Source organism: Cetorhinus maximus, chromosome 10 (assembly GCF_964194155.1).
Source record: "Cetorhinus maximus chromosome 10, sCetMax3.hap1.1, whole genome shotgun sequence".
Lineage (NCBI taxonomy): Eukaryota > Metazoa > Chordata > Chondrichthyes > Lamniformes > Cetorhinidae > Cetorhinus > Cetorhinus maximus.
Window position 1 is genome coordinate 84,317,502 of NC_135888.1, and position 16,662 is coordinate 84,334,163.

The 16,662-nt window shown below is 42.0% G+C and overlaps 1 protein-coding gene across 4 annotated transcripts in view; it reads right to left on the minus strand.

The window, feature by feature from the left end:
- Positions 1 to 876, minus strand: part of LOC144685809 (peroxisome proliferator-activated receptor gamma coactivator 1-alpha-like) — a 150,575-nt gene extending 149,699 nt beyond the window's left edge. Inside the window, exon 1 of one of the 4 annotated variants that reach the window (XM_078550713.1) lies at positions 747 to 876. In XM_078550713.1, coding sequence (XP_078406839.1) covers positions 747 to 824 — 78 coding nt within the window. In that variant the 5' untranslated portion in view covers positions 825 to 876. The remainder of the gene's footprint in view (positions 1 to 746) is intronic. The other 3 variants (XM_078550716.1, XM_078550715.1, XM_078550714.1) reach the window with 3 other exon arrangements.
- Between the last annotated feature and the right edge of the window lie 15,786 nt (positions 877 to 16,662).

The window sequence follows — 16,662 nt, forward strand, 5'->3', positions numbered from 1 at the left end:
GAGACTGCTCCGACATGTTATCATCCTGAAGTGGTCCCGACCGGAGTTTGCTGCCATCATCAGCCCTCCTAGAGATCCATTACATGTACATTAAATATTGAGTAATGCCCCGAGTTACGCAAGCTCTCGAACTGGTTTCTTGCTGAGTCCATCTGCTCCCCTGTTATACAAGAATTATAAAAGAGGAAATGGTGTAAATCTTTATTTTGCTCCCCCTCTAGGAACCTGACTTTAACACTGAGCCTAATATCGGCCATCAAAGCAGAGTAGAAGTTGATTTTTTTTTGTTCACCCACCTACTCCCCCCCCCCTCCCTCCCCCCTTCCCTCCCTCCTTTCTGCAGGCGCACTTTGGATGCGATCGTGGCTCCGTGAAAAGGAGAATATAGACGAGATTGATTGTAACTTGCTGCACCCACGTGTCCGGAATGAATGAATGAATGAATGAAGCGATCCCGGGTAATGACACTTGATTTGTAACAATTGTAACCCGGCAACCAGCAGGTAACCAGGCAGCGGGGGCGCGAGCGGGCGCTCAGGTGCTGCCCGAGTTCCGAGCACGAGATCCGCACGTGAAGCCGGTGCCTCCTCTCTCTCCCCAACACAAATAGCACTTTGCACAGAGGGAGAGAGAGAGAGAGAGAAAGCCGGGCAGCCGCCCTAAGAAAGCACTCCAAACCCCGAGCTGTAGTTAGTAACCAGCTCGACTTGCAGGCAAGGCAGAGGAAGCAAAGCACGGCTTCTTACCTGAGACTCTGCGTTTTCTGTCAGGTAGTTGAAGACGAATAAAGAGAAGTCCTCGTCCGTGAGCGTGCAATCCGCCATCTTCCCGTGGTGTGTGTGTGAGAGTGAGTGACGGTCGCCGTGCTCCCTGGAGCCGGCAGAGTGAGCTCACTGCTGCTCTCCGGGCAGGCTAGTGGACAGTAAAGGTACTGCAACTGGTATGGTGTCTCGCTACACCAGATGGTGGCAGCATGCAAGTAAGTGCACCACTCTGTGTGCACTGTTGCTTTTCCTATGTTTTGTTTAAAGCTGGGATTTATTTTGGCTGTCTTGCCTCAAAAGGATGGCCCGCTAGAGTTGCACATTTGGTTTTCTCTGACATCCAGGAAGCTGGGAGCGATAGGTTTTGTTTGTTCTAATAGTGGAAAGACGAGAGCATTGCAACTGTTTGAGCAGTTTGAGTTAGGGAGGAGTGCAGGATTGGCTGAAGGCCAATCAGCAGGTGTGCCTCCTCTACATTTCCAAAAAATGGAATTGGCTCCCCAAAACTCACAGGAAAAAAATAAATAATTGAAAGGGCGAAATTGAACAAAAAGTTCAATGATATGATCTTCAATGACACATGTTGATATACATGAGTGACAGCGGAATGAACTATAGATTTAACCGGAGAAAAACAGCCATAGAAACAATCAATAATCAAATACACCCTGGACCTGTAAAAGATTTTAACATGATAGGGTAGACTTTATCCTCTCAACTAGCGTTAAGCTAGAGATCTACGTTGCATGGTGGAAGGGCGCGCCTATCAACGTGTAAATAATTATTCAACAAACGAACACAAACACACTTCTTTTACACATTGCCACGTTGTATTTTATTATTGTTATGATTCAGGCTTGGATGAAACACTGCTAAATTGGCAAAGTTGGTGAAATGGGTGTGGAAGTCCAATGTGAGGAGGAGAAAAGGTGTGACAACAGCAATCTCCACTCCAAGGAACTGCAATCGGTGCACTTCAGTTTTCATTATCTCAGAGTCTGAAATGGAAAATAGGATTAGCACACTAGGGGTCTGCAATACTCAGACAAACCATTTATCAATGCAATTTTCACCAGTTGAAAGGCGTTTTTGTGAGAACTGGATGAGTCAAAATGTACATACCGGGGGCACGGGAGTTATTACAGATTATATAATTGTTAACGGACAAAGGGATCATAAAATTGGAAAATTGTACATATTGTACAAAAAGCTCCAATCCTTTACTTTCACTATCACCTTCACCACAGTATGTTTGCAATATAGTGCAAATCAGAACACAGGTCCACAAACCTATCGTTTTCATCTTTTTAAATCTCTCTGGAGAGGAGATAGGACGAATCAATTTGATGATTCTAAAGCCACTACAACAACACCTATATTTATATAGCACCTTTAATGTAATGAAATGTCACAGGGCCATTATAAAACAATGTATGACACCGAGCCAGATAAGGAGATATTAGGTGAGATGACCAAAAGCATAGCCAAAGAGGTAAGTTTTAAGAAGTGTCTTAAAGGAGAAAGCAAGGTAGAGAGGTATAGGGAGGGAATTCCAGAGCTTACGGCCCAGGCAACTAAAGGCACAGCCACAAATGGTGGAGCAAATTTGGTTGGGAATGCACAAGAGGTCAGAATTAGATGAGCGCAGATATTTTAGAAGGTTTTGGTTTTGGAGGATATTACAGAGATAAGGAGGGGTAAGGTTATGGAAGGATTTGTAAACAAGGATGAGAATTGTAAAATCAAGATTGTTTGACTTTGGGCAATGAAGATCAGCAAACACAGGGGAACGGGACTTGCTGTAAATTAAGACAAGGACAGCAGAGTTTTGCATGACCTCAAGTTTATGGAAGGTATAATATGGGAGACCAGCCAGGAGTGCATTGTAATACTCAAGTCTAGAGGTAACGAAAGCATGAATGAGGGTTTCAGCAGCAGATGAGCTGAGACAGGAGGCGGGAGGGGAGGAAGTCAGCGATGTTACGCAGGTAAACAAAGTGTCTGTCTTAGAGATGGCAGGAATATGAGGTTGGGAACTCATCTCAGGATTCAAATGTGACACCAATGTTGTGAACAGACTGGCTTAATTTCAGACGGTTGCCAGAGAGAGAGATGGAGTCAATAGTTAGGGAACAGAGCTTGGAGCAGGGTCCAAAACCAAAAGCTTCAGTTTTCCTAATAATTAATTGGAAGAAATTTCTGCTCGTCCAATACTAGGTGTTGGATAAGCACAATGTTTAGCACCATTCGCAACTCCTAAAATACTGAAGCAGTCCATATCCAAATGCAGCAAGACCTGGACAATATCCAGGCTTGGGCTGACAGGTGGCAAGTAACAATTGCAGCACACAAGTGCAGGCAATGACCATCCCCAACTAGAGAGAATCTAACAATCGCCCATTGAGGTTCAATGGCATTACCATCACTGAATCCCCCACAATCAACATCCTGGGGGTTGCCATTGACCAGAAATTGAACTGGACTAGCCATATAAATAATGTGGGTACAAGAGCAGATCAGAGGCTAGGAATCCTGTGACAAATAACTTACCTCCTGACTCCCCAAAGCCTGTCCACTATCTACAAGGCACAAGTCTAGTGCAATGGAATACTCTCCACTTGCCTGGATGACTGCAGCTTCCACAACCCTCAAGAAGCTTGACACCGTTCAGGACAAAGCAGTCCGCTTGATTGGCACCACATCCACAAACATTCACTCCCTCCACCACCGACGCACAGTAGCAGCAGTGTGTACCATCTACATGATGCACTGCAGGAATTCACCAAGGCTCCTCCAACAGCACCTTCCAAACCCACGACCACTACCATCTAGAAGGACAAGGGCAGCAGACACATTGGAAAAACACCACCTGGAAGTTCCCCTCTAAGTCACTCACCTGACCTGACCTAGAAATATATCACCGTTCCTTCACTGTCGCTGAGTCAAAATCCTGGAACTCCCTTCCTAACAGCACTGTGGGTGTACCTACACCACAGACTGCAGCAGTTCAAGAAGGCAGCTCACCACCACTTTCTCAAGGGCAACTAGGGATGGACAATAAATGCTGGCCCAGCCAGCAAAGCCCACATGTCATGAATGAATAATAAAAAAACCATCTCCCCTTGAAATACAATGGCATTGCCATTGCTGTATAACCACTATCAATATCTGGCCAGAAGCTGAACTGGACCAGCCATGGATACTTTGGCTACAAGTGCATGCCAGAGGCTGGGAATTCTACGGCAAGTAACGCACCTCCTGACTCCCCAAAGCCTGTCCACCAGCTGCAATGCACAAGTCAGGAGTGTGATGGAATAGTCTCCACTTCTCTGGATGAGTGCAGCTCCAACAACACTCAAGAAGCTGGACACCATCCAGGGCAAAGCAATCCGCTTGATTGGCACCCCATCCACCATCTTAAACATTCCCTCCCTCCACCACTGATGCACAGTAGCAGCAGCATGTAACATTTACAAGATGCACTGCAGCAACTCACCAATGCTCCTTCGGCAGCATCTTCCAAACCTGTTACCTCTACCCGCTAGAAGAATAAGGCAGCAGATGCATGGGAACACCGCCACCTGCAAGTTCCCCTCCAAGTCACTCACCATCCTGACTTGGAAATATATCGCTGTTCCTTCACTGTCGTTGGGTCAAAATCCTGGAACTCCCTTCCTTACAGCACTGTGGGTGTAGCTACACCACATGGACTATAGTGGTTCAAGAAGGCAGCAAACCACCACCATCTCAAGGGCAATTAGGGATGGGCAATCAATGCTGGTCTAGCCAGCAACATCCACATCCCATGAATGAATAAAAAATAAACAAGTGTGATAATTTACCCCCAAACTAATGGCTTATCTCAATACAAGCTTGAGGTGTCCTCTGCTCCTACTACCTTTTTGATCAAGCAGTTTCATGTACAGATGCATGTTAATTTCTGAAAGAAATAAAGCCTGGGAACAGTTTATTAACAAGTTTGTTCAGAATCTTATTAAATCAATTTTATTGATAGTCTTGCAACCAGCACCTATTTACCGCATCCAACGTGCCCCATAGTGTCACACCTTCAAAGCGTCGCATATCTTTAGGATTAATTAAATCATGAATGGCTCAAATCAACAGTTTTTTTCATGTTACCAATCATCTGATTGAATATTTGTGAATGAATCGAGAAAAGTAAGAACTCAAAGAGGAATGATTAGCGAATAGTTGTAGCTTTCACTCTGCTTACAGTGACTTGGACAATGTGGTCAGCACCGAGTGATCACTGTGGTCGGACGTCCCCTTTCACGATAGTTTAAATCTGGTGCCAAGTCAAGTGGATCTCCAGGTGTGCAACAGCAGTGATGTCAGCGAGCAGGGTTAGCGGCTCGTTACATCGAAATAACCTCACACAGCATACCAGAAATTCAAAAAACTGAATTCTATTACTTTAAATTTTCAGATAATGAAACAAGTAAATTATAATTAGGTTTAGATAGAAGGTAAAATAAAGATAAATGTTAAAAAATTATTTTTTTTAAATGTGGAATTTTATATCAAAATGGGGAAATTTGCATCCATACGAACATACGAATTGGGAGCAGGAATAGACCATTTGGCCCCTCAAGCCTGCTTCACCATTCGGCTGACTGATTTTTAAAATGTTAAATTCTTCTCAATCTTATTGGATTGTCTAAGAATGTCTAAGATACACATTTTAAAGTATGATTTGCCTAAGGTGCCCAACAATCGTTATACCTCATTCAACTCGGTGTAACATTTTCAAGGGTTTTACAGCAAATTCAACAACGCAACAGTGGAAGTTCTCATCAGTTCATAAATTTCTGCTTGATTGCAGCCTTCAGGGTGCCTCAACGGGGCACCATATGGAGAAATCACTGACAGCACCTTCTAGACCTCCATGTTTAACTGCGCATCTGCAGACTCCCAAAGTTGTTGTCAGTTGCAGTGGAATAAAGATGGTGAACACTGACAGTTTCACCAACAATACCGCCATAAAATCCAAGCCAATACTTAGAGTACAAGCATATCACATGTTAAACAGATGGAAAAGGAATGGTTAGTTGCAACTCCTGTGAAATCAGTAGCCAGAGCACAATAATCTAAACCAGCAGGGAATTTACAAGTAATAACTTTGAAGTTGGATCAATAGAACAAAATTAAAAATACATTTCGAAGTTTCAACTATTGTTTACAGTTTAAGACTAATAAAAATTCTGAACCAATTTGGAAGGAGATTATTTTCATTTTTCTGAAGAGGCTGATATTTGTGCTGGGAATGTTTCGGAAGGAAATGTTTATTAGGCTCTTTGATATTAACTTCAGCGTGACACTTTGACCAAAATCAGCCAGCCTGGACCAATGTAAATGAGTATTTGTTCAGATGTCACTAGGCCTTAAAATAATAAAAATCACCTTGGACACTGCAGCTTGCAATGATAGCTTCAACAACAGCTATAAAGCCATAAGAAATGAAAAAATACAAAATAAAAATATATTTATAATCATGACAACTAAGAAAAAGAAAATAAACTTATCAAGTACTTGTACCTTAAGATACAACAAATTCACAATGGTCAATGAAGCAAAATATAATAAAAATATAAAAATAAAGATAACATAAATAGGTGAGAGAGAAAGGTTTTCAGGAGATCAGAAAAAAAGTTACTGATATGTTACACAAGTTTTGTAGAGATCTGAAAATATATTTGTACCTTTCATTATCAATAATCTATATAATGTTTTAACTTTGTATCAGTTATGTGTCAAATTACTTCTGTAAATTTGCTGCAATACAGTGAACAAACCATTCTCAAATTTAGGCCTCAGTAGTAGTAAATATCAGAAAATTCACTCCAGGTCTTCTAATAAATTTAATTTATTGAAGTATTATTTTAATGTTAATAATCTTAATGTTTATAAATAGATTTTTTTAGAAGTTGGAGAAAATAATAGATGAAAGAGGACAAGCAAAGACAGACAGAAATTAAAGGTTTTGGGAATACGAATAGGAAGTGAGGAGCTTCTTCACTCTAGCCATAACATAATTAGAATAACATCTTAGTATATTTATAATGCAGTAAAGCAAGTGAAAAATGTTAGGCTGAATAGGCAGGTATTCATATGTCTGTGACATATGCCTGTCTGTGAGCCCCTAAAATTCTAAGACTGGTTCTGTGTACTATTCCAAGGATTTTGAAAGTATCCAACATACAGTTTAATATATATAATGCATTGAAGTCTTTTATGCAACTTTATTAGATTACTTACCTTACAATACTTATCCAAAGATTGAATGATGACTTGGAGCGTTTTTCAAAGTTGTGAGACATTTATGTAATTTGGATGGCATCATTGACCAAAAGAGCACAGTTGGAATAGTTTTCACAGCGTAGTTCACAATGGGTCTTGCTTTGAGTATGTGAGGAACTTAAGGAAAAACGCAGTGATGTGAACAATATGAGGTGCTGAATTACTGCAACAGTCTAATCTTTTCTTGGAGAGCTAGGCAGTTAGGTGTGGTAAACCATCACAATGCTTAAAAGTCTCCAAACCAAACTACTTCATCACTTGTACAAAAGCAAAATACCGCGGATGCTGGAAATCTGAAATAAAAAACAGAAAATACTGGAAATATTCAGTAGGCCATTAAAGCTGCTGACAAAGGTGGTGTTGTTGTTGTCTAGTGAACTGACCTCGACTTCACAGAGGCTGAACGCCAACTCTCCAATACATCCTTGTACCTCCCCCAAGGCCATGACCTCACCTCTGGACATCAAGCCATCATCTCCAGGTCTGTCATTGATGTCATTTCCTCTGGAAATCTTCCCTCCACAGCATCCTACCTCATGGACCCCTGAACAGTCCACTTATACCTCCTTCCCAAGATCCACAAACAGGACGGCCCTGGTAGACCTATTGTTTCAGCACATTCCTGCTCCACTGAACTGATTTCTTCCTATCTTGACTCTATTTTATCCAATCTCTTCCCACTATCATTGTGACTCTTGCCATGTCCTCTGTCGCCTTAACAGTTTACAATTTTCTGGCCCTAACCTTCTCCTATTCAACATGCATGTCCAATCTCTCTAAACCTCCAGCCCCAAAGCAGATGCTTCGAGCAATCTCCATTTCTTCCTTGAACGGATCACCAGTCTCCATCCACTGTCTCCATCCCTCAACATGCTGAACTTGTTTCCATGTTGAACAACTTCTCCTTTAATTTCACTCACTTCCTCCAAATAAGAGTGTTGCTAGGGGTACCCAAATGGGGCCACCTATGTCTTCCTTTTTGTTGGATATGTGGAACATTCCTTGTTCCAGTCCTACTTGAGCCCCGTCCCTCACTCTTTTTCTGGTACATTGATGACTGTCTCAGTGACATTTTCACTGTCCTGAACTGGAAAATGTCATCAACTTTGCTTCCAATTTTACCTTCACATGGTCCATCTCTGACTCTTCCCTTCCCTTCCTCAACTTCTCCATCTCCATTTCTGGGGATTAGCAGTCAACAAATATTCACCATAAGCCCATTGGCTCCAACAGCTACCTCAACTACACTTCCTCATACCCTGCTTCCTGTAAGGACTTCATTCCATTTTCTCCATCACCTTTGCAGTTGTTTAGACAATATATCTTCCATACCAGCCCCTCTGATATGTCTTCCTTTGTCCTCAACCAAATATTCCCACCAGCACTGTGGTTGACAGGACCCTCAACTGGGTCCATCCCATTGCCCTCACTTCTGCTTTCACCCCATTCCCCTCCCTGCCAGAACCATGATAGACTTCTTGTCCTTACCTTCCACCCCACCAGCCTCCCTATTTAAAGAATTATCCTCTGCTATTTCCGCCACCTCCTATGTAATGCCAACATCAAATATATCTCCCTCTCCTCTTTCAGCATTCCAAAGGGGCAATTCTCTCTTTGACCACCAACCCGGTTCACTCCACAATCGTTCCCCAGCACCTCCTCCTATTCCCATGGCACCTTTCCATACAAGCGCACGAGTTCCAACATCTGCCCTTTTACCTCCTCTATCCTCCCCACCCAAGGCCCTAAACAATCCTTTCAGGTGAAACAGTGATTTATGTGTACTTCTTATAATTTAATATACTGTATCCTCAGCTCACATTGTGGGTCTGCTCTGCGTTGGATAGGCCAAATGCAGATAGAGTGATTGCTTTGTGGAACACCTCCATTCAGTCCTCACATGTGACCCTGAGCTCTGGTCGCCTGTCATTTTAATTCCTCACCTTGCTCTAACAATGACCTCTTGCAGTGTTCCAATGAAGCTCAAAGCAAACTTGAGGAACAGCACTTCATCTTTCGATTAGGCAATTTACAGCCTTCTGGACTCAATACTGAGTTCAACAATTGCAGGCCATATTCGCTGCCCCCATTTTGTTTCCTTTTTCTTTGCAGGTTTCAGTTTTACTCCCCTTTTCCTCTTGTTTTTGTTTTCAGATAGCAGCTGTAAATCATTCTGCCATTGACACCTCTTCTAAACACATCTTTCTGTTTCTTTACATGCCCCCATTACCACACCCTGTGGCCCTGCACCACCAACCTTTTGGTTCCGTTAACTTCTCCTGCCTTCCACCTTATTGCAGACCTTTGCTTTTGTTTGTTCTCCACCCACCCTCCTTTTCAATTGCTTAAAACCTGTTACATTTCTATCTTTTCCCTGTTCTGATGATAGGTCATCGACCAAAAACATCAACTCTGTTTCTCTCCCCATAGATGCTGCCTGAATTTCCGAGTATTTCTAACATTTTCTGTTTTATCACTTAAGTAGTTTCCATTTGCCTCATCTAAGATACAAACACTCTCCATAGGACCCACTACAATTATCAAACTCGAGAGAACTTAGACACTAGTTAACAATGACATTGAACTCCTGCTGGAATTGAAATGGCTAAACACGTACAATTTACCAGCATGAAGCACAGGTAAGCTTTCCCAGTTACATGGCGGCCTGTCAGTAAGTCAAGCTGGCCAATCATACACAGTGGCCTGGGGTATTGTGCATCTATCTGACTCAGATATCCAATGACTCAAAAATGACTTAGTTCCAGACTCTTATCATCAAGGATGTCAGCTTGGAGCCAACTTAATTCGAAACTGCAAAAGCAAAATACTGCAGATGCAGAAATCTGAAATACAACCAGGAAATATGCAGCAGATCAGGCAGCATCTGGGGAGAGGAAAACAGGATTAATGCTTCAGGTCGGTGACTTTCTGCCACTGATTGTGAAAAAGCTGCCCACAAACATCTAGTGATCTCTGTGGTGGGATTTCCCCTTTCCCAATGGGCAATTTACACCTGGCACCATGATCAGAGGATGTTTTGGCATGCAGCAGCAGTGTTATCAGCAAGCAGGTAAGCAGCCAATCCAGTTGAAGTATTCACACAGAACAAACCTAGAAATTAAAAGCATTTAAATCCTTCATTTTTAACTTACATTTATTTTGCTTTCTGAAAATGTATGATTATATTAAATGGAAGCAAAAAAAAAACAGACATTTTAAAAAGAAAAAGCTTTATGTTCTCAAAAATATGTGGAATTTTTAATTTTTTTGACATTACACAAACAAAAAATTAGCTTTACAGGGCCAGTGAGGGTGTTTAGCAGTAATTATAAAGTTAGTATGCCATTAAAAACCCTATTGTACCTCATTCAACAAGGTGTAACTTTTTCAAGGCTTTTTACGTGAGACTAACAGCACAAAAGAGGAAGTTTTTGTCAAATTCTCATTTCAATGCAGATTGCAATATGTGGGAACTTCTATAGAGCTCCCTGTAGAGAAATATAGACTCATTGACCTTCTGCACACATGCAGACTCCCAAAGTTGCTATCAGTTTCAGTGCAGTAACAATAGCGAACACTGACAGTTTCACAATCATTACCACAGCAAAATGTGGCCCATTAAATAAAGACAAATATGCCATTTGAAGAGTCTATTTGCTTTCCAGTTGACAGGGAAAATGGTGGTGCACTGTGCGTATGAACATGTTGGGTGACCAATGATGGGACAGTTGGAGGCAGGCAGTCATATAACTTACACTATCAAGAATATAACCAACCAAAGCCACCTTTGCTTCAGCAGGAACTATTGTCTCTCTGCAACCCAAACAGAAAGATAGGCTGGACATATGAATGCGCACACCCAGACTCCAGCAAATAGCTTCCAGTAGCTGTCTGCTTAAACTTCACAATTTTCTCATCATAGGACAGACATCTATCTTTAACTCAATGTGAGAGCTTCTTCATGACAGTCACCTTAATCTTCTAAGTTTCCACTGTGTGATGCATGTGCACTGAGTGATAACACCCTCCACCATTGTGCAGTCAGTTTGTTATTGCATTGTCTCAATGGTCATTTCATTGGTCAGATAAAGTAGTTTTTTAAAAATTCATTTATGGGATGTGGGTTTCGCTGGCTAGATCAGAATTATTGCCCATCCCTAATTGCCCTTGATAAGGTGGTGGTGAGCTGCCTTCTTGAACCGCTGCAGTCCATGTGGTGTAGGTGCTTGTTCAGCCTTGAGTTTCCTCCTGTGATTCTCCCAATAAACTGCCATTACTTTGGCGGAAACCCGAATCGCCGTGAGCAGGTTTCTGTCAATCTTCCGCTTAACATTTACCGCATGGTTGCGGGGGATTCCTGATGATTGTTGATGTTGTACAGTTTGGAAACAACTCAAGGCTTGGTTTAAAAACAAAAAGCTAAAAGCTACTGCGGATGCTGGAAATCCAAAACAAAAACAGAATTACCTGGAAAAACTCAGCAGGTCTGGGAGCATCGGTGGAGAAGAAATCAGTCAACGTTTCGAGTCTTCATGACCCTTCGGCAGAACTGAAGCATAGTTAGGAGAGAGGAACAGCACCTCATCTACCGACTAGGCACTTTACAGCCTTCCGGGCTGAATATTGAATTCAACAACTTTAGATCTTAAACTCCGCTCCCCCCGCACCCCCCCCCCCCACCCCCCCCCCCACCCCACCTCCACCCCGTTTCTCCCCCTCCCTTTTTTTTCAATAATTTATATAGATTCTTCTTTTCCCACCTACTTCCATTATTTTTAAATCTAAAACTAAAACTTTGTTAGTCTTTCCACCCCACCCCCACTAGAGCTGTACCTTGAGTGTCCTGTCTTCCATTCTTAATTAGCACCTTTCTTAGACAATATCACCACCTTCAACACCTCTTTGATCCTTTTGTCTGTGACATCTTTTGATTATCTGCTCCTATCACTGCTTGCTTATCTCCACAATCACCACACCCTCAACTTCTCTCTCCACCCCCCCCCGCCCCCCCACCTTAAACCAGCTTATATTTCACCTCTCTCCTAACTATGCTTCAGTTCTGCCGAAGGGTCATGAAGACTCGAAACGTTGACTGATTTCTTCTCCACCGATGCTGCCAGACCTGCTGAGTTTTTCCAGGTAATTCTGTTTTTGTCAAGGCTTGGTTTGTTTGTCCATGTTTGCGACGGGCTTAGGCACAGCATTCTTGAAGTTTTATTTTGGACTCAGCTTGCTTTGGTCTTCTCTGCAGTCCGGGGCTTTAGGCCTCTCTCACCAAACTTGCCCAATTATAGATTTGCTGCTGTTCTGTAAGAAAACCTTTCACGAACTGCTAGTTCCATCAGTTCCCAGACACTTCACTGTCAGTTTAATAAACTTCATCTAAGTATAGGAGCAAAACTGGTTTTGTTTACTTGTATGTTTCCAAAACAGGACATACTGTACTTTACAGCTCATAGTGAGAGGCGGTTCCGCAATAACCATCTTCAGCTCTCATGAAGATGAGTCATGCACCCTGACGAATGGATATCAGTGCTGCACGATTTGCATTGTTGAAACTGCACTAGAAATCAAGTCTATAAAAATAGCTTGCATGAGAAATATGCTTAAAATGGACAAATAAGGCGCACATAGCTATAATAGAAACATGCAGAAAATCGTTACAGTTCATTTAACTGTTAATACATGCAAAAGGTCTTCGAACATATATAGGCAGACTTTTTCTTAAAAAGAAAACCTCAGTTCCGCAAATCGTATAAGATATTTCCTGTTATCATTAAGGAAGTGAGAAGAGTGAGCATTTGAATTCCGACCTCTGCGTGTATAATCCATCATTCTGTACGTAAGTCTGTGTGTCACTGCGCGAAATCTGCACCGGGAGAAAATTTGGAGGAAAGCATTTTTGACCTTCACTCTTTTTCAGTAAAACTGGGAAATGCAAACCTAGGTATTCGGCCTTTTGTTTTAAGGGTAAAGTCAGCTGGGCACGCTTTCGAATACAAAATACTAATGCACTGGTAAAACGAATTTTCTGAGTAATTGTCATACAAAACTGATTTGGCTCCTGACTGTTTTCCAGTTACAATCAGTTGTCCAATTTAAACAGAAGAGGAGCAAATTTTTGAGATGATTTTACAATCAGATCATATCCTATGTTCTGACGAAAGGTCATCGGCCTGAAACGTAAACTCTACTTCTCTCCAGAGATGTTACCTGTCCTACTAAATCTTTGCAACATTTTCTGTTTTTATTTCATATTGTGTCCTTTTTAACTGCTTTTAGTTATTAATCTGGAGATAGAAATAACTGAATTGTATGTATGCAGGAATGAGAAATTATCTACAGAGAGAAAGAAATTTAAGACCAAACTAGTTAAATGCAGTCAAACCTGTAGAGAGAAACAAAGTTATCGCTTCAGATGAATGACCTTTCATCAGAACTGGAAAAAAATTTAGGCAAGCAGGAGGCAGGGAAGGTAGGAAAGAACAAAGGGAAGGTCTGTAATAAAGTGGAAGACAGGAGAGATTAAATGACAAATCCGATGATGGTGCAAGGCAAAAGGAGATGGTAATGGACAAGAATAGTTGAACCCTGCCTCAGCCTATTTGATGCTGAAAACCTCATCCATGCTTTTGTTACTGTGAGACTCAGCTATTGCAATGCTTTCCTAGCAGCCTCCCACCTTGCAACCTTCATAAACCTAAGTGCCTCCAAAGACCTGCTGCCATATGATTCCACCAGTGTTCATGACTGGGTCGTTTCCTGTTGAGAGTACTCAACCCAGTACAGACATGTCTGATGTACCTGCAAGAGTTGAGGATACAGACCTGCAAGTGCCACCGAAGCACCTGATGTTCAGCCAGCTCCAGAAAAGGAGGTTTCTGACAAAGCATCTGAAGCTGCAGAACTGAGACCCTCTAGACACCTAGGGAAACCCCCAGAAAGATTGAATTTGTAAATTACTTACCAGTGTAAATAATTTACTACCTTGAGAAAATTGTACTTGTAAATATAAAATGTATTTCCAAGTAAAGGGAGAGGATATGGTAATTACGGTTTTATCAAATGTGTAATATGCCTTTAAGAAGAAAGCTGTTAAGGAAGATCACATGATCTTGAGTAACCAATAGAAGAGTAGCATGGGCTACCTCTGTAGTTAGTGGTATGGAGATAGGGTTTGAAGCGAAAGCGCACGTAGTTGCTGCTGAGTACCTTTGTAAATAAACATAATGCTTTCCACCTAAGAAGCGTCTGCTGATCAACTCAGCCACCACTTACAACAATCGTGCGATGAGGATCCACAAGATCCAACACTGATCTAACTTGGCTCCCAGGCCAAGACAAAACAACATCTCAAATTTAAAATTCCCTTCTGTAAAATCCCTCTATGACCTCACATCTGTCTACTTCCGTAAGCTCTTTCAACCCTACAAACCATTGAGGTTTTCTCTTGTGTATCCCTGAATTCCATCTCTCCACTTGAACTCTGGAATTCCCTCCCTAAACTTTTCCATCTTTCTACATCTGCTATGAAGCAGTCCATATGCAGCAAGACCCATACATCATTCTGGCTGCTAAGTGGCAAGTAAATTTTTTTTTAAAAATTCAGTCATGAGATGTGGGCATCGCTGTCTAGGCCATCATTTATTGCCCATCCATAATTGTGCCCTTGTTCAGGGGGCATTTAAGAGTCAACCACATTACTGTAGGTCTGGAGTCACATGTAGGCCAGACCAGGTAAGGACAGCAGATTTCCTTCCTAAGTGACATTAGTGAACCAGATGGGTTTTTACAACAATCAGCAATGGTTTTGTGGTCCAGGTTTTTATTGAATCCAAATTTCACCATCTGCTGTGGTGGGATTCAAACCCGGGTCCCCAGAGCATGGCCCTAGGTCTCTAAAATACTAGTCTAGTGACAATACCACTATGCCACCACCACACAAGTACTAGACAATAGCCATCACCAACAGGAGAGAATCTAACCATTTCCCCTTCACATTCAATGGCATTATCATCACTGAATCTCTACCTATCAACATCCTGGGGGTTACCAATGACCAGAAACTGAACTGGGCTAGCCATATAAATACTGTGGCTACAAGAGCAGGTCAGAGGTTGGGAATTCTGTGACAACTAACTCACCACATGACTCCCCAAAGCCTGTCCACCATCTACAAGACACAAGTCAAGAATGTGATGGAGTACTCCCCACTTGCCTGGATGAGTGCAGCTCCAATAACATTCAAGAAGCTTGACACCAGGACAAAGTAGCCAGCTTGATTGGCACCCCATCCACCACCTTCAACATTCATTCCCTGCACCAACGCACAGTGGCTGCAGTGTGTGCCATCTACAAGGTGCACTGCAGCAAACTGACCAAAGGACCTTCAACAGCACTTTTCAAACTGTGACCTCTACCACCTTGAAGGACAAGGGCAGCAGTTGCATGAGAACACCACCACCTGCAAGTTCCCCTCCAAGCCACACGCCATCCTGATTAGGAATTATACCACCATTCCTTCACTGTTGCTGGTTCAAAATCCAGGAACTCCCTTCCTAACAACACTATGGCTGTTCCTACACCATTTGGCCTGCAGTACCTCACCACTTCCTCCTGAAGGACAATTAGAAATGGGTAATAAATGCTGGCTAGCCAGCGATGCTCACACCCCATGAAAGAAAAGAAAATCTCTTCGTTTAAGACACTTGTTAAAACGTACCTCTTTGACCAAGCTTTTGGTCATGTGTCCAGATATCTCCTTATGTGGCTCAGTGCCAAATTTTTTCTTATAATGCGGAATGCCTTGACATGTTATATTGTATTAAAGATACTATATAAATACAACATGTTGTTGACCTGATTTCCATTATTATGTTTGCTGATACATGAAGAGCGAAATGTTAATGTTGTCAGATATTTAGAGTCTCACAATGCAAGGGAGCTATTAACTTCCAACTTTACTCATTAACCTATAGGTCTGAAAGTGACTGACCCTGCTGCTTGTAGAAATCAACCACTCCTTTGGTGCCTCAATAAGTAATGGTGCCTAAAAATCTACTTCAGCTGGGAAGGAAAATCAAATTGCTTGGTATAAAGCCAGGTTCATAAGCAGTCCTTCCTATATAGAATGACTAACCTTAAAGTCAAGGTAAAGAAGTGGTAGCATTCCAATCCATTCCCCCTTCCTATAAAACCACCCTTAAAGAAAATGTTTGAGACATTTGTGATATAGCAAAAACTAAGGAAGACTTTTGGACCATTGTAACCACAGAAATCATCCCTTTTCTATAGTGGGTTGCTACAATTTAATTTAATTTTTCACTTTTCACAGATTGGCTTCTGGTCTGTATATAACCAAAGTATTTGTGGTCTAATTGAGCACAGGAATTTTGTTAGAGTAAAATTGCAGTGTACCAGCGTACGCACTGACCTACAAAGCCCAGCATGGTATCTGAATGCACGCAGTATACGAAATATGGTAAATGAGCTTGTGGTGCAGATTGAAATTGGCAGGTATGATGTGGTGGGCATCATGGAGACATGGCTGCAAGGGGATCAGGACTGGGAGCTAAATATC